The 17,966-nt window shown below is 38.9% G+C and overlaps 1 protein-coding gene across 1 annotated transcript in view; it reads right to left on the reverse strand.

Annotated features, from left to right (window-relative positions):
* The window catches only part of ptprn2 (protein tyrosine phosphatase receptor type N2), a 162,052-nt gene that overhangs the window by 126,580 nt on the left and 17,506 nt on the right, over positions 1–17,966 (reverse strand). Inside the window, exons 2-3 of the mRNA XM_034706778.1 lie at positions 12,069–12,119; positions 571–684 (exon numbers count right to left, since the gene is read on the reverse strand). Coding sequence (XP_034562669.1) covers positions 571–684; positions 12,069–12,119 — 165 coding nt within the window. The remainder of the gene's footprint in view (positions 1–570; positions 685–12,068; positions 12,120–17,966) is intronic.

Genomic DNA, 17,966 nt, shown 5'->3' on the forward strand with positions numbered 1-17,966 from the left:
AGTCACAGCAGCGGATCCATAACAGCAGAATGCCTGGAGGTTTTAGTCTAGTCTATTACGTCTAGCTTTTGTTCACACTGTAACAACCAAGAGAGAAGCAGCTCTGTGTACCAAAGCCAGTACAAGACAGGAATGTAAAATCATCCATTTTAGTGTGGCAGAACTAAGATGTGCAGACGGGACTCATGAATTCTCTGCAGTAAATTTTGAAGCACTTTATGTCCCTGAAGATGTGACCTGTTATAACAAACACATTAGCAGCTGCCATGATAGACTTTCTAATGTGATTACTCTGCACACCTCGCAGTTATTCATCCACAAAATTAGCCCTAAATGTCCAACCAGCATACAAACCAATTAGACTGGCTGCTGGAGTTGGGTGATGATGGCAAAACAATGGCCCCGTATGACTCAAATGACCTGTTGTTCCAGCCAAAGAGACAGCTTGGCTTATTTGGCTCGCCTCACACAATGGCAGCGGACAAGCCTTTGCTGGAAGCCCTGTATGTGACTGATAAAGAAAAAAAGGATGCTGGGACAAAGACAGATAGAAAGGCGGGTGGTAGGTACCTCTGTGAGCCAGTTTCTGTAGGAGGATCCTGAGGCGTTGCAGGGCCGTGGAAGAAATGTCGTATGTGTACAGGTCTGCATGGGCAAGCTGCTGGCATCTTCCAAATACTCCATCTGGAGAAAAGGGGAAACAGGTTCATGTGGAAAATGAGTTTGTTGTTTATTAGATGCCCATTAGTAATCTCTATTTATAAATTGTGTCTATACACAGAGGTAAGTGTAGTACAAGGATTTTTGTGCACTAGCGTTTCTCCAGACTGTGGCTAAATAAAGGAGAATAGTTCAATCAGAGAGCGAAGGAGGCATCATCATGTAATCCTGGATCCACTCGTTCTTATCCAGTGACTATCAAGATTGTATTCCTTTCTATAAACAGACACAAGTGCATCTTTCAATCCACCCTTAGATGTTGTCTCTCGACTCATGTTCATTCCTGCAGTCAAGTTCAGATTGGAGAAATGGTGACACACTGAAAAGGAAATCTATGCTAGGAATGCACCTATAAGCTCCTCCTCCTAACCTACAAATCCCTGCATGCCCTCCACCACCAACACACTCCATCCCGGAACCTAAAGACATCGGACCTGGGTCTCCTCTCCATCCCCCGGAATAAGCTACGGATCTTCGGGGACAGAGCATTCAGTGTGGCAGCCCCTACTCTGTGGAACTCTCTCCCTCTCGACATCCGCAGCGCCCCAACCCTGGACACCTTTAAGAAAGCAGGAAAACTCATCTTTTCCTCATGGCCTTTCCCCGTTAGATATCCCCACCTGACCCCCTACCTGACCCTGTGAAGCGACCTTGGGTTTCTTGAAAGGCGCTATATAAATATTAGTTATTATTTTATTATTATTATTATTATTGTTAACTGCTGGCTACACAGGAAGCCCCAAAAAGTGGCCCTTGGCTCATTGAGGCTATATTATCAGACTTTAGCCAGTGAGTTCCATAATTGGTTATGAAATTTGGGAGTGTATTCCATTCAAGCTTTTGTCTTTATGTTTCTAAACATTAAGCTAATGTGGTTTTAGGGATAGATAAAATGAGACAACCTCCAGCAGCATGCTATGTTGAATTATGCTGTGTATCTGTGTGAAAGAATACTCTTAATGTGAAAAAAGGAGTCTTTGTTATTCTCTTATTCTTTCGGAAAGCTTCAATGGACAAAGCAATCTATTTCACTTCAAACCACAAAGAGGCTGTTATGTGTTTTTCTAAGATTTGTTCTCAACCCACAAGGAGAGGAAACACGTGTGGCTTTATTTTGGATCAGTTGCAATTTTTTTATCTAACTTTGAGAAATGCTGCACAAAACCACCAGGCAGTAATCCAGGTGAGAAAAAAAAGTGTTTTCCTATCTGAAAGTAGGAGGCACACATGAGAAGAAATCTTTGTGGACATTGATTTTTGTGTGACAAAGTCAAACGACCTGTCCAGTTGAAATGTCTGTAATGTTGTGTGGCCTCTGCAGTGTCTCTGTACCTCTAACACCCTGTTTTAAGGATCTAATCGCTGGCATTTTTCCTCTGACAGCACCACGATAAGCAGCCGTTCATGGCAGAAAGGACTTTATCGGGGACCCTGATAATCTCCCTATCAGCAGGCCTCCCGCCTCACTCAATACAGGTTGCCAGGCAACACACGCCACAATGTCCCTATCAGCGCCATAATTCAATGGCTGGTCTAGACCTCTGAAGGATGCTGAGGCTCGCGGGGGTCAGGGAAGCGGTATGGAGACGTAGCGCCTGGAATATAAATGACCTCTGTTGTCACCTTGTCTCAGCTAGAGAGATAAACCCATGCATCTTGTTAGATAAACTCAGTGGATGAAACTCCACCTCACGCGTGATCTCCTGAGATGAATCTTGCAGATTCTAGCTCAGCCAACTCTTCATGCGTGCGTGCGTGCGTGCGTGCGTGTGTGTGTGTGTGTGTGTGTGTGTGTGTGTGTGTGTGTGTGTGTGTGTGTGTGTGTGTGTGTACTCATGAATGCCAACATGTGAGAGTGTGTGAGGAGGATGCCGCTGTGATTAGCTGATGTCTAATGATGTGAATCAACAGTTTGTAACGCACCACTGCATCCCATTAATTAGCCCCAAGATGTCTGAAAATGACAGCAAATATCAATGTTGTGATTGATGTTCAATGACACGTCTGGCCCTGAAGAACACGCTGATGACCATTACAAGCTACAATTTCCTGTCCTCCACTCCAATGCCAATCAGTTCATTATAGCTCTACACTGCTAATCTATGTTTTTATTTTGATGTTGCAAACTGCTCAGTTTTTAATTTTTATAGGTCTTAAGAATCCAAACCATCAGAGGAGTAAGAAAATGAATATCACACTTTCAGTGGTGGACAGTAACAGAGTAAATTTACTTGAGTACTGTACTTAAGTACATTTTTTGAGTATCTGTACTTTACTTGAGTATTATTTTTTGGGGAAACTTATTACTTTTACTCCACTACATTCAGAAGACAATTATTGTACTTTTTACTCCACTACATTTCTAACAATGCTCTAGTTACTCACTAATTTAGCTTTGACATCAGCTCATGAATTTCCTTCTCTTTTCTGAAATCTGATCCCTAAGACAGTAAAATGTGTTTGTGTAGTTCTGTTTGTCTCAGTGGTTTAGTCATACTTGTATATCGTGCGTCTCCACGGTTGAACGTGGAGCAAACACAGAGCAAATTTCACTCAGATCAGGCAGGTCATTTAGAGGTGGTAATGATGGCTATAATTCTCCACCTGAGCACCCATGGTCATATCTTCAGCCTGTGTTAGAGGTTTTTAAAATGAAGAATGATATGTATCGTTTCAAATGTTCCCCTTGTTTCCCACTCTGCTCAAACATACAAAAATTCACAGTCCATCCTGAGAAAGCGTGTTGAGCTACGTAACGTTTGTTTCATTCCAGATGAACATTTCAAACTAAGTTGTCTGTGTAGTAACTTAGTTTCTGTTTTTATTCCATGGTATAGTTTTTAGAGATGTCAAGTATTTTTTAACATAATAAACATAATGTAACAGAGCAAGTTCTTCAGTACTTTAACTCAATTAATAATCTGACAGAGCAACTTCCACTTGTATTGGAGTAATATTTGACCTGGCGGATCTATACTTTGACTTAAGTAATGAAACTGTGTACTTTGTCCCCCACTGAATACTTTCGATATAATACCGCACTCAAACACCAAGGCTAACAAGCCCTACACTACAGTATTGTTTTGATGACATGTCTTTATGTTAGCGGCACTGTTAGCTAAGAAGTATTGAGAAAACTAAGTCTTTTAGCATTTCATTATCTTAAAAAGGTTGTTTGGATTAAAGATCATATTTACGTATCTAAAGAACCATTTAGAAATTAGAATTTCCACCACCATCTTGGAGTTTAAGCTTCAGCATTACCCAACAATAGCTAGCCAAACTCTTGCTAGCACTTCAGCTGTGAAAGCTTACTGTTGCTAGCTCAAAATGAGGAATAAAAGGAAGAACCAGTGATCAATTATTTACAAATTTCAAGCAGCAGGCTAAATCTGTCCAAATTATGTTTGAAACTTCATGTTTAGCATCGTCATGTGAAGATAGACAGCTTTTCATGGAACTAGTAACAATAGTAGCTAAAAGTCTTAGCATGCTATCAACTGGCTGCTTTAAATAAGTTCCATTGAATAAAAAATAAGTTGTTTAGTCAATAATAGTTATTAATTTATTTTAGGATAGGTTTGAATTTTTAAACTAACACTACAGTGTTGAAATGAGATTAACCCTACAGAGATGACATGATTACATGTCTCGCTCGTTAGCTTCATCAGCTTACGCAGTTGCCTGGAAACTTAGCTTTAAGCCTTATCTTTTTATCCTTTCACCACTGACATTTTCCAGGATTGTTTTGGTTGTACAAATTCATCTTTAAATGTTCAAAAAGCTGAAAGTTTCAACCCCAGAATGATTTCTATACAGTGGATATGTATCCAGGTGAGTAGATCCAAGTAAAGTTAATAATATCAACTAGTTATACTAACACTGTTACATTTGGACACAGAAAAACTTCAACTTTACTCCATGAGTGAGACACAAGATACTTTCACTCTATTCACACATCACCGAGCATTTTACCTCCCCCTGGCAAAATGTAATTAAAGTGCCATGTTCTGTGCAAAAATTCAGTGACTGACAATTACAAAGATAATAATCTGATGTCAGACGACGAGGCTCGAAATTAAATTCTTATTCTAAACGAGAAACCGGTGTTTTCCTGACTCCCCCTCTCCTAGCGATCCGTTTAATGACAGCTCTGTGCAGGACAAAAAAAAAAAAAGCAGTGAGAGGTGGTGAATTAGCATAAACAACATAGCACAACACTCTGGAGTTATTTTGGGATTGCAAACAGGGCAGAGAAAATTTCCCACCTACAGATGCACTGATCAGCACAGACGGGTCTGAATCACAGGACGCCACCTTCACAGACGTCAATCTTATTTGACAAGCCCTCTTTTCTGACGATAGTACAGCAGGTGGCATATTAAATATAGGGACATGAAAATAAAGACTGCTGTTGTGATTGATTTTTTCCCAGTTAGACACTTATGACAGACATTATGTAAGGACTGAAGGCAGGCTGGTGACATAACAAATGATGGGAAACTGTTCAATGTTTGATGCTCTGCATCCCTCTTTGGTTTCCATGGCAACAGTGGCAACAGGCACTGTTAAACATGTCATATCCTTCTATATTGTCAGGGACATTTCCGATAGCAACAAGAAACACAGTCACACACAAACAGGGATCATCTGCACTAAAAATAGACATCTGAGGTATTTTAAGAAAAAAAATCCTTGTTTGTCGGGCATAACAGTTGATTGATTTATAAGGAGGTGATCCTGAACTATTCAGAGTCACATGCTCAATGAATCTCAAAAGCCCTGTTCTGTAGATTCACAGTAAAGACAAAATCAGAACATGCGATGATGGTTTCATTCGAGTTGGCAGCCTGCAGGAAACCTTGATTCTGTTGACAGCTAGAAAAACAGTATCGGGCTTGGAAGAGCACATGAGGTGTGTTTCTCATAAAGGTTGTTTAAAACTGAAAATAACACAAATATATAATACAGTTAAATATCAGGGAGCTTTTCCTCAAGTATGACAGAAAGTAACAAACATCAAGAAATCTTTAAGAGGGATGCAGGAGAATGAAGCAAAGCCTATAAAGCAGAGCAGAACAGAGAGATTTTATAATGATGATCTGTCAGGTTACAGGAAATATTAAGCTGACAATAGATCAATTTGTGCCACCTTGCCGGACAAGACGATTGCTGTCAACCCGAATCAATGCCATCAATAATGCAAGCCCACAGAATCAATTAACCTGTACAGAAGGTGGACAATCTAACAAATCACTGTCATTCATAATAAAAGGAATCTTTGGTATGGAGTTGGCAGGAATAAAGAAGCAAAATTCCAGCCCCCCCAAAAAAGGTAAAAATCCTTAAATCCAAACATGTCTCTCCTCCTACAGTGACAGACAGAGCGACACCCGGCTGCTGCTAAAGCTATTTAGACTGTGAAGGCTAATGCTCTCGGATAACAGGAGCACACGCTAAAGCTGACAGTCGGCAAAGAATTTCTAAAAGACTGTAGGATGGAAGGAGGAGAAGACTCAGAAGAGAAATCAAGACGTATTGAAGCAGGTGTATTAGCTGTGCAGCTCATGTCAGAAAAATGAATAGGCAAAAATCAATGCACCAAGGCCGGGCAAATGAAGTCTGCTTATAAAGAAAAGAGCTGAAAGAGAAGCATAAGGGATCAAGGTATGATTGATAAAATGTTTATGGATTATTCAGGTGTTTATTAATGTGGAAATTATAGCTTTGAAATGATAATTAAATTACATTATTCATGCACTGCAATCTACATTTAAATACAGAGAATGAATAGAGACAAACCAGCCTCTCAGGGCTACTTCCAAACCTACTGCCCATTCAGTTTCACTCTTGTGCTTTGTTATCCATGTGATCCTGTGTTGTTACCTTGATCTTTAATTGTTTCTTAACTTAATTCTCCATTATGTTTGGTTTGCATCTCCTGCCATGGTGCTCTTTCTCTTCCCATGCAAATTTGTATAGGATTTTAAATTGTATAGTGGTTATTAAAAGTGTTTATGTTGCAGCTGAACTCTTTGCCAGCTTCAATCAATAGACACATCACCTAAATCGTTTAAATCTACGATACAGCGTGGACGCTGCAGACAGTATTGGCCCAAGTGGAGGCAAGATAACCACAGATCGATAAAACTCTGTTGGTTAAGTGTTTAATAGGAGCCAACCAGTGCCCTCTGGGAAACATGTAGCACTTATGTGCTGTACTTTAGCTTAGCCTACCATGGCAGTAAGCCACAGGCTCTAGAGAGCTGTGGCAAATTAAAAGTGCATTTCTAGTCATGAAGTAAACACATATCCTTTAGAGGGAGTACGTCCCTGAAGATTAAAACAATGTATGAAAAGGCTGGTTCAATAATGAGACATGGCATCTGAAGACTAAATGACACAGTGGAGCAGTATATCATGTGCTGGATCAAGAGCATGAAAAGACCATTTTCTATTCCAACTTCTGTCTTATAGGAAATATTGTTGTTTACATTTTCTTCAAAGAGCTGCACAATAATACCATGTGTCCTCTCACTCGCAGACAATCTTGCCTGGATATGTTTGCTGCTTTGTTTGATAGTAGAGATTGCATAGAACTTATCTTTAGCCTCAGACTTTTAGCACTTTACCATAGGGTTGCAAAGGGGTGGAACATTCTTGGTAAATTTCCATGGGAAGTTAAGCTGAGGAAATAAAATATTCCAAAATGGAAGCTTTCCATGGGAATTATGGGAATTAACTGGGAATGGAGGGTAATTTAATGGAAAGGTATCATATCCAAGCATCAATATTTGTTTTGTTATAAGCAGACATCCATCCAAAATAATACAATTGAAACAAATGTATTTGTAAGTAGAACTTTATCAAGTGTTATATATTTTTTTGAACAATCAATTCTTTCAGTGAAGAACAAAAACATGAAAGTTGAGTTAAATATTACTCATACCCCCAACCCAACCCATTCAAAAATTAACAAAAATGCAATCCCAAAAAGTCCCATTCAAAATGTTAAATGAAAAAGCATCTCCCCTCAAGCTTCTCCAGCCTAGCCTCTGCAGGATTCTAGAAATCATCTGCATGTGATGGAGGAACGCACAGTGCATGTAGGGGGTGTGGTCTCAATAGCCCTGCAGTAAGCAGTGTGCTATGTGCATGTGGTTGAGGAATAGCATAGATATTCAACTGTATATGCATGAAATCTGGTTGTTTTAGTCAGGATTATGCTAAAAAATATATTTTCTCCAACTTTATTTAAGTTCCATTTTAAGAGCCAACCTTCAATTTAGCAAATTCCTGTTAATTCCCACGGAAAGTTTCCAACTTTGAAAATTCCTGGAATTTCGCAACCCTACTTAACCATTTATATTTTACCAAGTAAGATAAGATAAGATAAGATATAACAATAAAATAAAATAAAATAAAAATAAGTAAAAATATCAATAGATAAGTAAAGCTAGAATACAATTTAGATATATACAATGTTACAAATGGAATTTATATTAAATAGAAGTAATTACAGGCAGTATTAAAAAAATTCAGTAGTGACAGGTTGACATGATGTTATTATGGTTGGTAATGACAAATTAAGCAATAAATAAAAATAATATGGGTATGTAATATGACCATGAGTTGTAGCTAGAATAATAATGTAATATAAAATAATATAATATTAATATGGCAAGATAATTATAATACAGTATATTATGCATTTAATGCCAGCAGCAGTCAAGAGAGAACTTACTTAGTTCTCTAAGTACTTTCTTAGTTAGAAAGTACATATTGTGTTTGTTTGTTCTTTATTTGTTTTACATAGTAGGAGTAAATAAAGTAATTTAAGGATTAAGGTCTTCAAAATGTCAGAGTTTAAGGGTTAGTGTTAGCTTACACAAGCTAGCATATGTGAGAAAGTCTGCTAGCATTTCAGCTGACAAAGCAAACTTATTCATTAAGATGTTCTGATCACTTTCTTTAGCGAGTACCATTTGCAGCCAAGGAAGTTTGTAAAAAAGCTTTTATGTTTCAGGGCCCTTGCGACTGGAATAACTTACCTTTAAATATTCGTTCTATATCTTCTTTTCCCTTATTTAAAAAATCTTTGTTTTCCCATTTCAAAACAAACTGTTTATGTCTCTGTAAAGCCCTCACTGTTCCTCTACTTCCTTTACTTCTTCATTCATTTATTTTTTTATGACGATTATTGTTATACGTTTTTCTTTGTGTTTCACCAATGCTCCTATAGTTTATTGATTTGTGTTCTATTCTTTATGGTGGCCCTGAAGTGCAAATCACAATGGCAATGCTATCAATGCCTTAGTGTTTCCTGATTTGCCGTAGTGTTTTCTGATTTGCCGTAGTGTTTCCTGATTTGCCGTAGTGTTTCCTGATTTGCCGTAGTGTTTCCTGATTTGCCGTAGTGTTTCCTGATTTGCCGTAGTGCTTTCTGATTTGCCGTAGTGTTTTCTGATTTGCCGTAGTGTTTCCTTATTTGCCGTAGTGTTTCCTGATTTGCCGTAGTGTTTACTGATTTGCCGTAGTGTTTTCTGATTTGCCGTAGTGTTTCCTTATTTGCCGTAGTGTTTCCTGATTTGCCGTAGTGTTTCCTGATTTGCCGTAGTGTTTCCTGATTTGCCGTAGTGTTTCCTGATTTGCCGTAGTGTTTTCTGATTTGCCGTAGTGTTTCCTGATTTGCCGTAGTGTTTTCTAAAATGCAGTTGGGATTTGCACTTCCGGGCCACCATAATTCTTCCCTTGTCGATTGTACCTTGTTTAAGGTTGTACCAACCCCTGTTTTGTTGTTGTTATTGTTGTTTTTTCGTCAAGTTGGTTTATTGTCTGACTGTTCATGGGTTGTTTTTTTTGTTTTGTTTGTTTGTTTTTCCTCTTTTGAAGGATTCATGTTTTGTTGTGTATTTTGTATTGTACTGTTTTCTATTTGTTATTGTCTGTCTGGGACCCCCTCTAAAATGAGATGGCACATCTCAAGGGGTTTGTCCCAATAAAATAAACTTCTTTCAAACTGTTGTTAGTTAGTAATGAGGCGCCTGCTTGTTTTTACTTCAAACAAATAGAAGAGCCATTGATTGAAATATTTCTACATATTTCAAGTGATAAATCTGTCAATGTTATCTTATTACATCTTATATGAAGCGCCTGAGAAGGGAAAGCTTAACTAGCAAGTGTAGCAACAGTAGCTAGTTAATCATTTCACATTGTTTTACTGTATAACACATTTTAAAGAGATCTGTTTTTATCTATGAGTTTAAATTAAGGTCTGAAAATGACATGAAAAATTCCATTGAGTATTTTTGTGCTCTGTAAACGACCGTCAGCCCCCGTTTAAAATGGTGCAGGTTAACACCACAGAGAGTTGCTCCCTCTCACAACCCTGCCCTCCCCTCAGCCACCTTGCATGGCAACAGCCCTGGTGAGGGAGAGCATGGTTGGCCGGGCCCAGAATAAACCAGGTTACTCCTTCAGGGACCTGGGGAAGAGTTGAAGTGGCAGACCTAGTTACACCCACTCAGCCTCTGTCTGCTCAGTGGCTGCTGCTCATCACGAGTCCGACGGAGAGTGACAGAGGGTGGATTGAATAATGTGCAGAGGGTTTATGAAGCAGCTAAATAATGTCTCATTACTTGCATATTATGTACAACATTAACTCAACATTAATCTTTTCTTTCCCTGTATATATTTTTCCTTTATGGAGCTAGTATTCATTTCCGTGTTACAGGAGTAATGCGAGCCCTGCTCCCTCGGCCAGAATGTGATGAAAGAAGATGAAAAGATGTGGAATATGCGGGAAAGGTTATCAAAATAAATGACCATCCACATCACAGCCCTCCTTGACAATCTAATGTAAGATGAAACTTCCAAACCCACGACCCTCCCCTCGGCCTCTGGGGTTTTTTCTGTCCTGGTGTCAGCAATTTCCCTCTATTACGCTACACACAGCTCCCCTCTGTACCACTGTGGTCTGTGTAATTAAAGTCAGTTTTTTATATCAGTCTTGCGTGCTGCCTTCTCCTTCCCTGTTTCCCCCTGAAGTGGGTTATTATGGAAATATGGGCAGAGATATAAAAATCCTCCAACTAGAACACCAAAGGCTTGTTAGACTATATCTTGTTTGTTATTTCACAAGAAGACAGAGTGAGGTTATTTTGCTATTTATTTTGGTGAACATTAATGGTTGCTTAATCATTTAGATGAGGAGAAAATGAAAGAAAATTCACTTTAATGATATAAATATACCAGTTGATTAAATATCTTCTGCTTTTAAAATGTTAATTGGAAGAACAAACAAATCATTTGCAGGTGTCACCTTGACATCTGGGGAATTTAATGAGTTTATTTCGCTATTTTTTACATCATGAAAACAATTATTTTTTTACTGATTAGTAGAGAAAATAACCTAATTAAATAAACAAGATTCAATTCTTGTTGCAGCTCAGATATACTGACTCCACCTGACAGAAATATGAGCAATAAAAACATAGAGGTTTATATCTTTACTGTAAAAAGGATGTGACTCTCTCTGCTCCATGCTGTCTCGTAAAGATCCCATCATGTTTTTGCATGAAATTCTGTTGTCTGCCGATGAGATAGTGTTCCCTTTGTTGGCGTCGTCCTCTTTATGAAACTGACTGTGTGATGAATCTGCAGAAGTGAGCAAACCTCAAGCGAACAAAACAATCTAAAAGCAAAGATTTCTAATCATTATGCAGCTGAGGCCGAACATAAACTGGGACAGACGGGATCATATAGATACCCTGTAAACATGAAAGTATACCGTCTCCTGAACCACCACCACCTCATCTCTGAAACCTTCTACGATGGCAGAATACATTAACCTTTCATGATGTCGCTCTTGTGAAGATCCTCCTCGATATCGACATGCTATCAATCCCCTTCAAAATCAAGGCCCCCCTGCTGTGTGTATCTGCTGAATGTCACGTTGTAAAAAGCCCCCCCCCCATCATTTCTCCCCGCTATTTATCTGGTGACATGTTGCCATGGCAACAACTGACACAGACACAGCCATTCTCAAAAGCTGAGATGGTTTGTAGATGAGGTTGTGACCATTTAGTGTTTGGAGAAACCTTGACAAACAAAGGGTGAAACCAGTATTGATTCTAGTCATGGTAAGGAAAAACTTGGTTTATTTAAACCGTTTCTCACTGCTGCAGACTGACGACCTGATATTTGAATGCTTTTCATGATTCATACATCTGAACAGAGCTGAATATATGCCATTAGCACATTTTGTATTGTCAATCAATGCTTCTATGAATTCCTGAATGCTTAAAATAGATGAGTAAGGCGCACATGGCTCTCTAAGTCTGACTTACCGTTGACGCAGAACTCGTAGGGTGTACAGAGCTCATCTTCAAACAGGCAACCTGATGGTGAGAAAAGAAGAAGAATTATTTACAACATGAAACAATTCTCCTTTTTAAAGCAGATTCCCTAACTGAATTGTGACTGGGAAAAGACTTTTTAAGTTATGATTATACAATTTATGTTATTTAGCAACAACCCCAACAATGACTGGTCAAAGGGGATTTACATTATTATGAGTAGAATACCTTGTGTGTTGTTCCCCTGTGATGTATATATAAAAAAAAAAAGCATTTTGAATTCATCTAATTGGGCTCAAGGAAAAAGTGATTTGTGTCTTTCGATCTCAGGATCTCTTATTACTGTCTGTTCCGAGGGTCAGGACTGAACTTGGAAAAAAGGCCTTCAGGTTTGCTGCTCTCTTGATCTGGACTGGATCTGAAACTTTGTGGTCGGATCACTTGGAATGCTTTAAGTCAGGGGTGTCCAAACTTTTTTCAAAGAGGGCCACATATGATGTTGTCAGAATACCTCAGGGCCAGTGGCTCCTACTGAGACTTTGGAATCCTAAAAGTTATATATGAAATATTTAATAACAATTATTTTAAATGTTTTCTCAATAAAACAGTAACTAGGAAGTACCATGTAAAGATTAGCAAACTTTATCTTCTTCTGGGAGAAAAGGTTTTTCATTAGGGTCGGGCAATGTGGGAAAAATATTGTATCATTATTTTCCTATGGCAGGATCACAATCTGTATTTCATCACACTTCTTTTTCATGTTGTTTTTAAGACTGTTCTGACCAGCAGACAACAATCTAAGAACTAAACAATCATTTTCCTGAGTTCTGAACATTTTTTATGCACCTAATTTTGCCTTTTCTGTACAATTTCATAATTTTGATCTTGCCTTGTGTCCTCTTTAGTGTCTTCTGAACTTTTAGTGTTCATCAAGAACATTTTCATCATGATGAAAACATTAATTTTGAAAACCTGTCAGCTTTAAGAGTTCTTGTGTTTCTTCTTAATTGCCATCTTGCAGAATTCCCAGAGCTTTGGCTTTTATACAAATAGTCCATGTGAAGCTTTTTGTGACGTTTGATTGACTTTAGTTTTGTTTGTGCGCTTGAAAGAAACTGCAAATGTAAAGATGATTCAGAAGGTGATTCATTTATGTGCTATAAATAAGACAATTTAGGATGGAAGCTTGGGGCCATAAATAAATGGACCTTGGGCCGCGATTGGCCCCCGGGCCGTACTTTGGACATGCCTGCTTTAAGTGGTCCTTAAATGACTTGGAATTTTTTTCTAACACTGCAATTTCGAAGATATTGAGATTACAAGTCTTCCAATGAGAGGCACAGGCTGACTTGATTGACAGGCGGGAACACTGTAGCTGTTGGGTAGGAGGCTCAAAGCCCAGTTCCTCAAAGATCCTACGTCTATATTTTCTACAGTTTATAGTGGGGATGCAAAAATGACATGATGTTTCAGGTGATAGAACATAACCATTAGTACTATATGCAGCAGATGGCTAAATGTACAGAAAATGTACTAGATAGCAGTATAAAATTAGCCAAATGTCTGTATTTCTAAATATGTCACTGCTCTCTCGAAGTAGAGCTTAGTAATGTATTAACTTTAGCTGTGGGCCTCGCTGCTAATGGCACAGCCATCAATCATCAATTAGTGCGACTTCTCCTATCCTGTCTGTGACACTAATACCCCAACTCCACGGGCAACGTTTCCATATATGAATGTTTTATGAATATTAATGAACTTTAACGCTTTGGACTAGGGCTGGGTGTTCCAGACTAATAAATGAACAGATGGCAGGAGCATTATGGGTAGCTGTTCCCTGTGTTCATATTTCACACGTGGGAGTTGCTGCAAGCAGAGGACTGATTGTTCTGCTCGCCCATCTGCACAGGTGATCGTCCACATTTATATACTTTTAGAACAAAGCATAGAGTTAAGAATAAAAGTCAGCCAGGTTAACACTCCTGATGAAGTTTTTTTTTTCTTCCTCTGGCTGATTTGGTTGCACGCAGGGTCCAAACGAGCTCTGACAATAACAAGACCTTAAGACAAGTGAGACACTGCATTAGATTTGTCCATTAAGCTCTCAAAAGGCTCACACTTGCTGTTTGCATTCTCAGGGAAAATACAAACTCTGTTAACAACTAGGTCAAGCCTCAGCCTTCACATTCCAAGTGTTTTATCGCCGTATTTGTTTTTGTCCATCAGCCAATCAGAAGGAGTGACGTATTTGGATGCAGCCCCTTGGCCCGGTGGCCTCGCTTGTGAGCAGCTTTTGACTGTGATTGAAGAACAGGCTGAGTAGAAAGAGAGGCCTCTGTCAGACCTCTCGGATAATGAGACAAGATAGCAGCGAGAAGTCGACTAATCAATTCAAAGAGAGAGGACAGATAATCAGGCGAGGTGTGGATGAGGCAGGAGCTTTTCAGGCAACACTTGTTACAAGTTTGTTTGACTTTGTTCACCTCAGATCCATCATGAGGGTCATTTACTCTGATAGAATTATTACAATCTAGTCCTTTGTGAGAGCATTATTGTACAGACACAATATGCAGCTATTTTGTTTGGGGGTTGAGGGCACATTTGAGGAAATTACACTTCTTGAAGGTAATGGCTTCAATATGTCACTAAAATGGACATTTAATGATGTGGAGTGAGGCAACCGAACAGAGCTGTGAGGTCGCTCAGTTCCCTTGAACAAAATGAAAAGACAGAATGTTCTGAAACGAAGGGAGACAACTCACTGCTCAAAAAAAAAGAACACAAGGCCAAAAAATACTTTTCAGACAACTCAGACCTCAGATTATTATTTTCTACCAGATACACACATCCTACATTTTCATGGAAACAGAAATCTACATTCTTCATGTCAACTGTATTTTTAAAATGCTACTCTTGGTTGAGAACAGCACATAGCAACCACAGAAGACACAAAAGGACAATTTCATATAGAAAAATAAGACAAGACAAACAACACTTGACCACTGGCATATAAAAGTAAGGAGCCGGAGAGTGTTGTGTACAATTGTGTACAAATTGGATGATTGGTGGTTTCGGTCCCCTGTTCCTCCATTCTGCATGGTTGTGCCTCTGTTGAGTGTGTGTAAGGTAAGGTGTACAGCATACAGTGTTTTGCGAAACAAAGTGTTGCATTTTTCAGTTAAAGGTTCAGATATTTCCTTTGGGAGTTGGTGGAGACCCAAATGGAGCTAAAAGGAGATTTGGAACTATCAGTTGTAAAAACCACCGCTTTAAATTAATGCTATTGCACGGAAGATGATTAGGGCCACTGAAAAAAAATAAATTAAGTTCAAAGTTTTTTTGTTTTTTTTTATTATTCTGAGAAAAAAGTAAGAATTCTGACTTTAAAGGTGACATATCACGCTTTTTTCATCAATATATATTGGTCTAAGAGGTCCCCAAAACATGTCTTTAAAGTTTATGCTCAAAAAAACACTTTGAAATCAGATTTTGGCATGCCTGAAAAGTCCCCTTCTTCAGTCCTCCTCAGAACACTCTGTTTTCCCTCTGACCACGCCCCCTCCGGAAGTGGATGTGCCTCGGCTCTCCAGCACGTTGATCTAATGTTTACATGTTGGCTGAATATACACGGCTGCTCAGAGATCACGTTACTTCAACCCTCTGAATCTGATCCAGAATCTGATCCTGACGGAGAGACGCCTGTAGCAGGACTTTTCTGAACGATTGGTCACAGATTTAGTGTTTCTTGTTGTTTTATTTATCAGTATGTAGACATGTGTCTTGGTACACAGCTACGAACATGTAGCTATGTGGCTATGCTAACTAGCGCTAGCACTTATCCATGATAAATAAAAATCATCCACTAGATCTTCAAATCTGCAGACGTGGGGAGTAAAACCGACCTCTGCCGGAAAGGCAGCAGGACCTTTTATGAAGGATTGGTCACAGATTTAGTGTTTCTTGTTGTTTTATTTGTCAGTATGTCGACGTGTGTCTTGGTACACAGCTACAGCTACGACATGTAGCTATGTGGCTATGCTAATTAGCGCTAGCACTTATCCATGACAAATAAAAATCATCCACTAGATCTTCAAATCTGCAGACGTGGGGAGTAAAACCGACCTTTGTGTTTATTAAGACAGCCTACAACTAGCATGCCTCCCTCCTAAGCTCCTTGTTAGCACACATTTGTGCAGGTAATGAAAAACGGAGGGGGGATTCAGTATTATTTTGTACAGTCTATGGGCTGAACAAGCTCCGAGCTCTGACTCCGTGACAGACCGGATATTGTTGTTACGTAACAAAAACACGGAAGTCTGAAACGGCTCGTTTCAGCACACATTTACAGAAAGGTGGAGAAATCAAAACAGGGGCAGAATGGATTTTTTTCATTCTCGGGGGGTTTGTAGACATGCCAGGGACACATATTTCAGGTAGAGAACCATTAAAAAGTCAATTTTGCATGATATGTCACCTTTAATCTCAGAATTCTGACTTTTTTCTCAGAATGATTAAAACAATTATAATTTTGAACTTAATTTTTTTTTTTTCCGTGGCCCTAATCTTCTTCCGTACCATTGTTGTTCTGTAACTGTTAAATGCTTTAAAGGTAGCTCTTTACCAATACATTTGTCAGTCAGAGTTCCTTTTTTGCGTTGACAGAAGGTTTAAATGTGGACCCATTGTCGTCTCAGTATGCTTTCAGTTTGTGTCATTTGTAGTGGACTAAGTGTTACATCTTATGTCCTTGCTGATTATGTACATGTTCAATTTATTTTTTAATCGCCCTCTGTAGAAAAAGCTGTTTCGACAAGAGGATGTTAATAATAATGTTTGACCCCTGACCCCACAGTTGTTTCAGACATTAAGAAAGCCTCTTTAGAAATATTCGATTTGCATACTGATGGTCTAGTTTGCTTTTGTAAGTCAAAAGGAAGCTCAGTATTAATTTTAGTCTGTTTCACAACTGGCAAAAAACTCCTCACAGGAGCTTTAAAGTGCCTTTCAACTCAGAGAATTGAAACTTGAGCTGAAATAAATGAGTCCGAAAGTCGATCCACAAAAGCTTCATTAGCAAACTTTTTAATATTGAACCTTTGCATTTATAAAGTTTGGGAAATGTGATACTTTCCTTTATCATATATATCAGTAATTGGAGTATATTCGGGTTACATTGAGGGGATTGGGGTTAAACCCAAAAATTTTAGCTACTTTTCCCTTAATTCTGGTTTTACAAATATCACACTCAAAATGTTAACAGAGACACATCAGACCAAACTTACAAAGCACCCACTCGGATTTGAGAGACACACACAATCCCTTTCGATCAAGAATCTCACTGCTCTACAATTAGTGTCAGCCCTTTCAGCTTTACCTCCTCATCACTCCCCTGTTTAATTCATTGCGTTCTCCGGGCGGCCTTGTCAACCCTCAATATTAATTACGACCTTCCATTTAATGAAGCATTCAGCCAAGCAGAGTTAGTCAGACAGTAAGTGTGTATGTGTGTGTTAGTGTGATAGGCAGGGACAGAGGATTGATAACGCCACATCCTCTCTCTCCAACACAACGCCAGAGATGATTAAAATGGCGCCTTTTTAATTAAAATGCAATCACGGTGGATGCTGCTGATTACCTCGGGCAGAAAAAAATAAATAAAGGATGCTTCACTTGTCATGTTGGAGGAAGAAAGCTGCTAGGGAAAAAAAGGTGTCAAGGCTATATCTTAATGAAGACCCCTGACAAAGAACCGCCTTGTGTAATTCTGGGTGTACAAGATAATTTCACAAGTAAAATGACCTTTCTAAGGAAGTGCTGCACACACTATTGAATGATCTGCTCCATTGCCATGTCAACCGCATCACAGATCAATCACAGGAGCTCTTCAAT

The sequence above is a fragment of the Notolabrus celidotus genome, chromosome 17, assembly GCF_009762535.1.
Source record: "Notolabrus celidotus isolate fNotCel1 chromosome 17, fNotCel1.pri, whole genome shotgun sequence".
NCBI lineage: Eukaryota > Metazoa > Chordata > Actinopteri > Labriformes > Labridae > Notolabrus > Notolabrus celidotus.